Raw genomic sequence first — 12,500 nt, forward strand, 5'->3', positions numbered from 1 at the left:
GGAGCCCGGGACGGCGAACGCCCGCGACGGGGAGGTTGAGCCATATGGATTGGCTCTCAGGTCCAAGTGGGCCGGTTTCAAACGAGCCACAGACACCATTTCACGCCGGCCCTCCCATGGCAGCAGCACGGCCTCCCCTTCATACGGGCGCTGCAAGGGTAAATTGTGGGAATCACGGCGAAGAAAAACGTACGGGCAGCCCATCAGTGGCAGTGGCACATGGGAAGGGGCCACTCCATGACGCGACATTGGGATGGGAGATAGGGCGCCGACCCTCTCCCGCAAGCGGATCAGCACCGATGACGGGGGTTTCTGGGACCCATCAGCAGCAGGAACAAGCTCCCCGGGCACCATATACCAACTCCGCGGAGGACGTTGACAGATCCTCCTTGGGGGCCGTCCGAATCCCCAACAGGACCCACGGCAACTCGTCCATCCACCCAGGGCCTGTGAGACGAGCCTTCAGGGCAACCTTCAGACAGCGGTGGAACCGCTCCACCAACCCATTTGATTGGGGATGGTACGCTATCGTGTGGTGGAGCTGCGTCCCCAACAGGCGGGCCATGGCGGACCACAGTTCAGATGTAAACTGGGCGCCCCGGTCGGATGTGATATGCAGTGGAACCCCAAAGTGGGCAATCCAGGCTGCTACGAGGGCACAAGCACACGACTGCGTTGAAGTCTCTGTGAGCGGGATGGCCTCCTGCCACTGCGTAAAACGGTCGACCACCGTAAGCAGGTGTGAAACCCCTTGGCCCCACGATGTCCACGTGTAAGTGATTGAACCGCCGGCGTAGCACTGCGAAATCTTGAATGGGCGCCCGGACGTGTCTATGCACCTTTTATGTTTGTCCCGGGCCCAGCGAACGACCTGCTTCCGAAGTCCGTGCACATAGACCGTGGCCCGCATGGATGGGTGGGCCAGCCTCAAACCTCAAACACGCGACGGCACCAGGCTGCCGCAATGATAGGCCTCGACTGGCCCGTGGATACGTCACAGAGGATGGAACCCGAGGGACCCAATGGAGGGTCCTCAAGCACCAAGCCAGAGATCGCTGTGCGGTACGCCGGCATCTCATCGTCCGTCAGCTGGGCCGCCGCCAAGTCGGAGTAATCAATCCCCGAGGCCAGGCTAAGCGCAGCTGCAATTGCCGGATGGGACAAAGCATTCGCCACGAGGTTGCATTTCCCAGCGATGTGCCGGACGTCCGTTGTATACTCCGAAATAGCCGCCAGCTAACGCTGCTGACTGGCGGACCAAGGATCCGAAACCTTGGCAAATGCAAATGTGAGGGGCTTGTGGCCCGTGAAGGCTATGAAGGAACGGCCCTCGAGGAAGTACCGGAAGTGCCGCACTGCGAGGTGTAAGTCGAGCAACTCCCGGTCGAAAGCGCTGTAGCGCTGCTCCGCAACACTCAGGTGCTGGCTAAAGAAGGCGAGAGGCCGCCAACGGCCGTTAACGGACTGTTCCAAAATGCCGTAGATCGCAGAGTCCGAGGCATCCACGGTAAGGGCTGTGGGGGCATGGCCGACTGGATGCACGAGCATAGTCACCGAGCCAAGGCCTCCTTCGCCCCTTCAAACGCTGCCATGGCGACAGCGTCCCACTTGTATCTCCGTTGCTTGCCGTCAGCAACTGAAACAGGCCGCAAAAAGTTTGGCAGCCGCCGGAACGAACCGGTGGTAAAATGTGACCATCCCTACGAACTCCCGGAGGCCACGTACCGTAGCAGGCCGCGGGAACTGGCGGATTGCCTCAACCCGGTCCGGCAGAGGCACTGCTCCGTGCGTGTCACCTAATGCCCCAGGAAGTGATGGCCCGAGGCCGAATTGGCACTTGCCAGGGTTAATTACTGAATGCCATGGTCACTGAGGCGCTGGAAGAGTAGACGCAGGTGGGCGCAGTGTTCCCTCACGAAGCGACTTGCCACGAGGATGTCGTCCAAGTAGACAAACAGGAAGTCGAGCCCGCGTCACCACGGTGTCCATCATGCGCTGAAAGGCCTTCGTGGACGTCTTGAGGCCGAAGGGCATCCGCAGGAACTCGAACAACCCGAATAGGGTGATAATTGCTGTCTTGGGGACATCCTCCGGTCGCACGGGGATCTGGTGATGTCCCCGGACTAGGTCGACCTTATAGAAAATCCTAGCCCCGGCCAGATGGGCTGAGAAGTCCTGTATGTGGGGAATAGGGTAATGGTCAGCGGTCCTGGCCTCGTTAAGGCGGCGGTAGTCCCCGCATGGCCTCCAACCACCGGACACCTTCGGCACCATGTGCAGCGAGGAAGCCCATGGGCTGTTGCCGGAGTGTCGAACGATACCAATAGCCTTCATACTCCGAAACTCCACCTTTGATTTGAGGAGCTTGTCAGGAGCGAGCTTACGGCGCAAGCCTGGAGCGGTGGACCCGATGTCAGAATATGGTGCATAACACCGTGCCTCAGGCTGGCCGAGCCGAACTTGGGGGTGACAATGTCCCGGAACTCAGCCAGTACCTGGGCATAGACATTGTCCACCATCGCTACAGGGTTGCTGACCGGCGTTGTGGGCGCAGTGGAGCGCAAGGAGATCTTCTCAAAAGTTGACGTGTGGATGAGACGTTGGCCCTTCACGTCCACGAGGAGTGACTGTGCCCGCAAGAAATCTGCGCCCAGCAGCGGCTGGGCCACGTCCGGGATGATGAAAGGCCAGGTAAAATGGCACGTGCCAAAATGACAGGAACGGTGCGGACGCCATATGTGTGGATTGAACTGCCATTCGCAGCAGTTAACGGGGGGCCCCTCTTACCAGCACGAAGGACGAGTCCAGATGGGGGCAATACGCTGACCTCCGCCCCCGTATCCACCAAGAATCTGAGCCCCGAGCACCGGTCCCAGACGTACAGTCGATGGATCCTGCCAGCCACCGCAGTGACTATCGGCGGCCGGCGCTGCCGTTCCCCGGAAAAGAACATGGCTGGTGGCATTGGCGGGCTGCTGAACCCCGGTGCAGGTGGTAAAAACACATTCTTCTCCTTGGACCTCCTGGGTCCTGCACAGCCATCCTCCTCTCCTGTGCCACTTGTCTGCTCTGTGGCTCAGCCATCCTCCTCTCCATGCCACTTGTCTTGTGGGCTTGGCCCTCATGTGGGCGTGGTCCTGGGTCGCTGGGCCTGCCAGGTCATTGAATCAATACGGTCCAGTGATTCTGGGGATTCCAGCAGCTCCAGGTATTCCAGCGCACCCACCTGCTGCTGGTCAGAGATCCACAGTTGGGTTGCTATCAGGTGCCGCCACACTATTTTCTATCTACAGAAGTTGTTGCCTCAATAAGACACGGCATCATCAGGGACCCACACCGCACTGGCCACGCTCTCATTTCACTCCTGTCAACAGGTATAGGAGCCTAAAAACTGTAACATTCAGGTTCAGGAGTAGCTTCTTCCCAGGAACCGTCCGGCTATTAAAGTATTAAGCTACGCTCTAAACTACATAGACTTGGGGGGCATTGTTTTGTCCTTGCCCTATTATTATTATTTTATACATATATACATACATATAAATATACATATACACACACTGAACTTATTTTTGTTGTTTATTATTGTGTTTGCAGAGTACTATGTTTATATATGTGTTATATTGCTACAAGTAAGTATTTAATTGTTCTGTTTTGGGACATATGGCAATATTGACTCTTGGTGAGCAAACGAAATGCAAATGGTATTTAACTCGGACAAATGCAAACATGCACAGTAAATGGCAGGGTCCTAGGGACTGTGTAGAATAGATAGAGACAGGAGTACAAAGTACATAATATCCTAAAAGAGATAATACGTTGACAATGTCTATCTATGCGTTGACCAAGTGGTTAAGAAGGCGTGTCGAACACTCGCCTTCATTGGAATCGACACTGTTCACAAGAGTTGGATGCGATGTTACAGCTATACAAGACATACTGAGTTGGATGATCAGCCATGATCATATTGAATGGCGGTGCAGGCTCGAAGGGCCGAATGGCCTACTCCTGCACCTAATTTCTATGTTTCTATGTTTCTAAGACATTGGTGAGACCATACCTAGAATGGTATGTGCATTTCTGGTTGGCATACTGTAAGAAGGATGTAATTAAGCTAGAGACGCAGAAACGATTCACAAGGATGTTGGCAGGACTAGGGGGCTGATACTATTACCCCTGGAGCAAAAGTTATCACAGATTGAAGAACCACGTGCATTAACATATTATCCTTCACATCACTTTCACCACGTCACAAGGTCCTCCTTGCGATGGGTTGCCTTGTTTGAATGTAGTTCCTGCCTGGTGTACGAAAGTTAAGAAAAGAAAGGATGGCAAGACCAGGTGGTTATTCACTCCACCGGGTTGCCATCAGGCCGGGGGTCGCTGAGCGTTGGAACGTGCCCCCCTTCAACACCAGTCGCCATTTTCCTTCAGTGCCTCGCCCGTTCCCGGGACGGTCGACGGACGGACGGACGGACCGGTCCCACTCACCTTTACCACCCCCTGGACACAGGACAGGCGAGGCCACCGCTCGATTCTGGGCGGCCACTGCTTTTGCGGGTGAGGTGAGTCGGAGCCCGACCTAAGCCCTCGCCCCCGTCCGGAGCAGCCGATCCAATCCAACCTTCAGCGCCCGCGTCAGGCCGTCGCCAAGCAACGGGGCGCGCGCCCGGCGAGCGGGAGGACGGCGCGCGGCGGCGGCGGCGGCACGTGCCCACGCACCAACGGTCAGAGTGCAGTGTGGGCGCGTGGCCGACACTGACTAACTGTGCGCGCGCTACTACAGCTGCAGGTGCTGGTTCACACCCGAGACCAAAGGACAGACCACACACGCACACAATAGTAACCAACTCCGCGGGACAGGCAGCATCTCTGGAGAGAAGCAATGGGCGACCTTTCTGGTCGACACCCTGTCTCAGTCAGGGGGAGAGGGTGAGACACAGAGATAAGGAAGGGTTAAGGTGTGAAAACGAGACATCAAAAGAGTTAACGCTCAAAGAAAATGTAGAATAGATCATTGTTAGCTAGGAAATGGTGACAAGTTCACACGGGTTCACGGTCACAAGTTACAGGAGTAGAATTAGGCCATTTGGACCATCGAGTCCACTCCGCCATTCAATCATGGCTGATCTCTGCCTCCTAATCCCTTTTTCCTGCCTTCTCCCCATGACCCTTGATACCCGTTCTAATCAATAATTTGTCTATACCATAAAAATATCCAGTGACTTGGCCTCCACAACTCTCTGTGGCAATGAGTTCCATAGATTAACTACCCTCTGACTAAAGAAGTTCCTCCTCACCTCCTTTCTAAAAGAGCGCCCTTTAATTCTGAGGCTATGACCTCTGATCCTGGACTCTCCCACTAGTGGAAACATCCTTTCCATGTCCATGCAATCTATTATTATTTCATCATTTTGTAAGTTTCAATGAGGTCCCCCCTCAACCTTCTAAACTCCAGTGAGTAGAGGCCCAATGCTGTCAAACAACAAAGCAAGCAGACATAAAATGTAATCGGGGACAGTCAGACTGGTCAAAGAACTGGAAAGGGAGAGGGATGAGGTGAGGAAAAGCAAGAGTTACTTGAATTTGGAGGTCAATATTCATATATTCATGCCGCTGAGGTGTAAGCTGCCCAATATGAGGTGCTGTTCCTCCAATTTGCGCTGGGCCTCACTCTGACTGGCCTGACTGACTCACTGAGGGCAGTGACTGACAGAAAGATGAGAACGGCTCGCACGCCAAAAATTCAAACCTCACTAACGGTTAGTGTTATACCATTTCGAAACTTTCTTTATGGCAGGTTAATGGAATCCACACAATGCCAATTTTCCTGCATTGGGCAGATACCCCTAACTTAGAGGGAAATGGGTAGACACGAAATATTGGAAAAACTCAGGACAGGCAGCATCTCTGGAGAGACAATTCTTTAAAGAAAAAGGACTGTGAGAGATGCAGATAAATTGGCAGAATGGGTAGATAAGATGCAAATGAAATTCAACAGCAAAGACGTGTGAGCTGATAATTTATCAGATAGAATAAGAAGAGATAATCTCTATAATACTAAAACTTCCTATTGTTTGTGTTTGTGCTGACGATGTGTCAATCTGCTTTTCCTATCTTCTTCCAAACGCTAGGCCACAGCCTTCCCATTTTCACATATCCTACTCACATGTTTCCCGTTGTGGCAATAAACATCTTCCTGTCGCATTCCCACCTGTATTTCCAACGATATTAATCCTTTAAATTTTAAAAACAGCCCCAAAAACTCACCCATTTCGGAAAAAAAACCCGAGTGACATCACAATGCACTCGCAAGGCAGGACGGGACACTCTGGGAGGGAGGGGCACTCCAGCGGCAGTTGCCGGCACCCGACACCTAGTGGCGAGGGTGGTGCCGCGGGCTCTGGCTGGAGCCGAGCCTGGTGCTCGAGCTGGAGTGAGAGTCGAGCCCGGGACTTGGGATGGAGCTGTGACCGGGGCCGAGAAAGAAGCCGCCGCTGGAACCAAGGACCAGCCTGGGTCCGGGGTCAGGGACGAGCCTGGGACGAGTAGTCAGGGCTTGCACTGGAGCCCAGGCCGAGCTGACGGTTGGAGTCTACAGCCAGGGCTGGGCCGAGTATGAGAGCCAGGCCGAATCAACGGGCACGGTGCCTTACAATGCTAAGTATGACTGTGATCGCAACTTCTACTGATGTGTGGATGGCCGTTGGCTCGCTAGGAGCTCATCCGCCCTTTGACAGGTCTTGTGTTTGGTCATGCTGGAGGTCCACAGCCCCCTCCTCACCTGGCAAACCAGGTGGGGGAGACTATCCGACCATGGAGCAGGTAGCACGGGATTAAATGGTACCCGTGGTGGGGGGAACTCCCCCCGACCTGACATAAAAAGTGTAAAAGCAAATGGGTTATGTTGAACAATATAATATACTAGTTCATCCACAACTGACTAAGTTCAATTTTGATTATCTAAAGTTTGGAAGGATGTAAAGGTACTAGAGAGGGAGAAAAAAATATATCGTTTTTGGATGAGGAGTTCAGCCAGTAGAATTAAATTTTAGAACCCGGGGTGTACCCCTTGAAGCAAAGAAGCTTAACGTAAACTTAATAGCGATGTACACGATCATGACTAGCTGTAATAGAGAGAAACTATTCCCATTAGCAGAGGCATCAAGGATCACGTAGGTGGCTAGAGATATTAAGTAGAGATGCACTTGAATGCACTGACTGAGTGTGCGGTTTAGGTAGATTCAGTTGTGGCTTTTGAACGAGAATTAGATTTATAGCCAGAAATATTTATCAACACAGTGAAGAAAGATGGAAGATGTGGGACTGACTGCATTACTCTATAAGGAGCTGGTGTGTACATAATGGACCAAATGGCTTCTTCTATGCAGCTGTGAAATTTTTCCAACCGTATTTAGTACATAATATGTAAATATGGGTCTTTCTGGCACTTTGGTGGGGAATCTATGAGACCAACTTAATTTGGCTTAGACCTATGGGAACTGTGGCTCCATTTATGTAATGGGAGAGGAATAACTGTGAGATAAGTATTTGATAATTTGCAGTTTTTAAATTAATCCATTTTGGTTTTTAATTTGTTTTTAAATGTTGATAACTAATAATTTTGTTTATTTTTTTAACTTTTAATAAGTTTTCAAAGTTATTAAAATATTTTTGGTGTTTTCTCAGTGGGAATTCCTTATCCTGTTTGATTTTGCATTTCCCAATGGATTTCATTAGTATTTCATTGTCCCATGCACATCTTGCCATTGTGGATATTCTGTTTTCCAAAGCCAAATCCTTGCTTCGATAGATATTCCCAGTGGGCATTAGTATACTACTGGTTATTCTTTGTAGATATTATTTTCAGTGAATATTGTCTGCCCAGTGAGTTTTCCTAGTCAATAATCTTACTGCCTGTGGGGATTCCCAGTGTATATTTAGCAAACCATCACATTTACTATGTACTTGGGCATGCATTTCAAATGCAGACACCTTCAAGACTGTGGACCTAATGCTGGAAAATGAGAATAGGCTGAGTAGTTCCTTTGAGACCAATTCACACACAATGTCCCAAATGACTTTCTACTGCATACATTTTCTCATTAAATGATTCTATGACATTTCTTGTTCCAGTCCCCATTTTTTGTCCCAGCCTTCTGTGCCTGATGCTATTTGATAGTCGGTGGGTGAGCCATTCGCTGTATATTACCCATCATAGGATCAGTTCTTGTATCAACAGTATTTTTGCACATGATCCAGTTGAATTTCTGGTCGATGTCTCCCCCTGGAAGCTGGTGGTGGCAGCCTGGGACAGTAATAACATAATTGTTAAATGGCGATGGATAGACTCTTTCTTGTTGGGGGTGAACATTTGCTGGAACTAATGGTGTGCAAAAGTTATTTGACACTTATTAATCCAAGTCTGAATGTTATCCAGGTCCTGCCGCATGCTTGATTTTCTGAAGATGTGGGCTTAGAGATGAACATTGTAACTAGGAAACAATCCCCTTCAGAACTTCTGATGAGATTACAGAATCTGAAGGTGTTTGGCGTACAATTGACAACACTGAAGATAGTGTCATAGAAGTCAAACTGTCAGTTTAATCTTGCCTAATCCATATTTTCAATTAAATCACGAGATAAACACACAATTTGGGAGTCACCAAACATTAAGTCACCAAACACTTCTCCTGTATGCAATATTTATTGTCACAATATATTACAAGTTTCCTGTACAAGAAATATTAAAGACATGATTATTTCATGTAGGCTCCGTAAGACACAACCATCAACAGTGAATTTGTCTCTTAAAGATGTTGATGTGGTGTGGGCCCAAAGGTAGGCACCCAAATTACATCAAACATTATTTGGAATATCCCCACATTCACTCACAGGCATGAGCTTCTACTTTCTAAATCAATACTAAAATGCTTGGTTCCACACAGAATTGAATATGATCTAAATGTGAATGTAAAAGGTTCAGTACAGTGTGGAATGCTTTCAAAGTACTGTTATGGTTACAATGTTCTTGTAAATCCAACTAGTTTGAGGAAAGAACAGACCCATTAAATCTGAAGGGATATCTCCGTCACTGAAAGAGATTTGGGTGATTTTCTCCCTCAGTGAAATGGATCCCATTGAATATATATCTCAGTGAAAGGGGTCCCACTGGATATGGAAGCAACATCAAATTCTATAATTTCAGGTAGTCTGATCTCCTCAGTCCCTCTCTACCTAAAACATTCCTATACATATTCATTTCCAATAACACCCCACCGACTCCATCTGCACATTAGCCCCACTCCACCTCCCTCATTTGGTCACATCAAGATTCATCACCTGCAGCCCATGGTTATCTTCACCAACCATGTCCCAGTCTCTGTTGTTTTCACCAACCTTCTCTTCTCACTTGACTACATCCACCAATGCACTCTTCCTTATCAGGATCCATCTATCGCTTGCCAGTTCTTGCTCCACTCTCTTCACCCATATATACCAGCTATCACTTCTCCACTCTTTCAGTGAACTTGAACCAAAAATGTCAAATGTCCATTTCCCTCCACAGATGCTGCCTGACCCATTAAGTTCCTCCAGCAGTTTGTTTTTCACAGTGGATATCTTAGTAAAAGGGGTCTGAATCGATATTTCCCATAGTGAAAGACGTCCCTTTGGGTATCTCCCTCAGTGAAAGGAGTCCCAGTCGATTTCCCACATTGAAACTGGTTTCAGTGGACATCTCCCTCAATGAAAGGGATCGGGGTGGATATCTCCTTCAGTGAAGGGTCTGACGGGCAAGACTGCTTCTGTGAATCAATAGATGAATGAAAGAATCAACGCTTTTACAATACGCTGAAAGCACCTTGGTTTTACAGAATGGGTTAGGGGGCCATTTTTGACTCGGCTTCACGGCTTGGTGAACAAGAGATGAGGGTGAAGGGTTGATTCTGATCTCTGCCCCATGGTTTGGTGTAAGAGAGATTGGGGGAAAAGGTTGATTCTGATCCCTGCCCTTGTAATCAAGGCAGAAACAAAGGTCTTATTCAAACTGGTTGCTCCGAGGTTTTGTGTGGAAATGGCAAGGATTGAATGCAGTATCTGCGATGTGCCAGTCTTTCTGTCTCTGCCTCCTTCTGAGTTTGATTCAGTCGCTGCCACTGTGTCCTCCTGGTTAGATGCTGACCAGCGTGTCAATCATACTGCAGAAGAAGAGCAAAAACCAACCAGGTGAACCTCATTTCATGTTTGCATTTACATAGCACAGCATCCCCACCAAGCAAGCAGCACATTTAGCCCAGTAGCCCCTACATCAAGGTATCCATTCCACCCATTCATCTCCTAGCCAAAACAGCACATCTTCCACCCCCCCCCCCGCCCATCCACCCCTTCCCCAGGTACTTCCCCCTGCAACGGCAGGAGATGCAACACCTGTCCCTTTACCTCCCCCCTCGAATCCATCCAAGGACCCAAACAGTCTTTCCAGGTGAGGCTGAGGTTCACTTTCACCGCCTCCAACCTCATCTACTGTATCCGCTGTTCCAGGTGTCAACTTCTCTACATCGGCGAGACCAAGCGCAGGCTCGGCGATCATTTCACTGAACACCTCCGCTCTGTCCGCCTTAACCTACCTGATTTCCCGGTGGCTCAGCATTTCAACTCCCCCTCCCATTCCCAATCTGACCTTTCTGTCATGGGACTCCTCCATTGTCAGAGTGAGGCCCAGTGCAAATTGAAGGAACAGCACCTCATATTTTGTTTGGGTAATTTACACCCCAGCGGTATGAACATTGACTTCTCTAACTTCAGTTAGCCCTTGCTTTCTCTCTCCATCCCCTTTCCCTTCCCAGTTCTCCCACTTGTCTTACTGTCTACGACTACATTCTACCTTTGCTCCCGCCCACACCTGACATCAGTCTGAAGAAGGGTCTCGACCCGAATCGTTGCACATTCCTTCTCTCCTGAGATGCTGCCTCACCCGCTGAATTACTATGGCATTTTGTGTCTACCTTCGATTTAAACCAGCATCTCCAGTTCTTTCTTACACAACTTTCTCTCTCATGTCCTTATGGAATGTTTCATTTCCCTCCCAACACCACTGGTGCGCAGTGGTTGTGGTGAGAACATCCTGGAAGGTGCATTGCAGCAACTACTTTCTTCCACAGCTCCTTCCAATCCTCTCCTTCTTCGCCCAACTCCACAACACATGAAAAATAAACAAGGGCTCGGGTGTCAAGGGTGATGGTGGGGAAACTAAAGCCTGTAGTTTTTCTTTCTATCGTAAATCTTCCGCGGTCCAGTGCAGTAAAGATACCAGTTAGGGCAGTGGTACGCTCCTCCTGCATGATGTGGGAAGGATTACACCTGTGTAAGTTGTGCCCAACTGCATGGCCTTATAGACCACGTTAGGGAACTGGGGCAGCAGCTGGGTAACCTCAGGATTATCCGGGAGACTGGGAAGGTCATAGATAGGAATTATAGTAAGGTGGTCACACCTAGGGTACAGGCAGAAAGTAGATGGGTGGCCACCAGGAAGGTAAGTAAGCAGAAGGTGCTGCAAACCCCTGGGGCCATTTCCCTCAACAACAAGTATGCCCCGTTGGATACTATTGGGGAGAATGGTCTGGCTCTGACACACAGCAAAGAATGGTGAAGACAGGCAGAGCCATAGTGAGAGGAGACTCATTAGTTAGGGGGACATTCAGAAGATTCTGTGGCAGCACAAGAGACTGCAGGATGGTGTGTCTACCTCCCTGGAAGCAGAGTTCACGATATCTCGGGGCGGCTGCAGAACATTCTTAAGGGGGAGAGGGAGTAGCTGGAAGTCAAAGTGCATGTTGGCACAAATGACATGGGTAAGAAAAGCGGCAAGGTCCTATTTTAGGGAATACAGAGAGCTAGGCGAAAGTTTAAAAAGTAAGCCCTCGAGGGTAGTATCTCTGCATTGCTCTTGGAGCCACAAGCTAATGAGGGTGACAAAGGGAAGATAGGATATGCAAATTCATGGCTAAGGAGTTGGTGCAGAGGGCAGGAATTCAGATGTTTGGACCATTGGGATCTCTTCTGGGGCAGAGATGACTTGTACAAGAGAGACGGGTTGCACCTGAACGTTTGTGGAACCAATATCCAAGCGGATAGTTTGGTGCATGTGCGTCAGAAGGGGTTAAACTAGATTGGCTGGGGAATGGGATCCAATGCAGGTGAGAGGCTGGAAGTTGGTACGGAAAGTGATGAATGCAAATTCAGTAAACTCGATGGGCAGGAACATGGCAGGATATGAGGCAGGACTGTTGGTGTAAGAAACAACATATAATCAGATGTAGAATCTTTGTGAATAGATTAAGCATGCAGGGACAGCAGGCAGTGAAGAAAGCTGATGGCAAGATGACATTCATTGCGAGAGGATTTGAGTTTAGGAGCAAGGAGGTCCTACTGCAGTTGTACTGGGCCGTGGTGAGACTGCACCCAGAGTATTGTGTGCAGCTTTGGTCTCCTAATTTGAGGAA

The 12,500-nt window shown here is 49.5% G+C and overlaps 2 protein-coding genes across 2 annotated transcripts in view; both read right to left on the bottom strand.

Moving 5' to 3' along the window:
• The window catches only part of dnah14 (dynein axonemal heavy chain 14), a 435,381-nt gene extending 430,774 nt beyond the window's left edge, over positions 1-4,607 (bottom strand). The window contains exon 1 of the mRNA XM_033020484.1: positions 4,489-4,607. The gene's annotated coding sequence lies outside the window, so the exon portion shown is untranslated. The remainder of the gene's footprint in view (positions 1-4,488) is intronic.
• A 4,081-nt stretch (positions 4,608-8,688) lies between these two features.
• The window catches only part of cnih3 (cornichon family AMPA receptor auxiliary protein 3), a 54,022-nt gene continuing 50,210 nt past the window's right edge, over positions 8,689-12,500 (bottom strand). The window contains exon 6 of the mRNA XM_033020610.1: positions 8,689-10,196. Coding sequence (XP_032876501.1) covers positions 10,169-10,196 — 28 coding nt within the window. The 3' untranslated portion in view covers positions 8,689-10,168. The remainder of the gene's footprint in view (positions 10,197-12,500) is intronic.

This window comes from Amblyraja radiata, chromosome 5 (assembly GCF_010909765.2).
Source record: "Amblyraja radiata isolate CabotCenter1 chromosome 5, sAmbRad1.1.pri, whole genome shotgun sequence".
NCBI lineage: Eukaryota > Metazoa > Chordata > Chondrichthyes > Rajiformes > Rajidae > Amblyraja > Amblyraja radiata.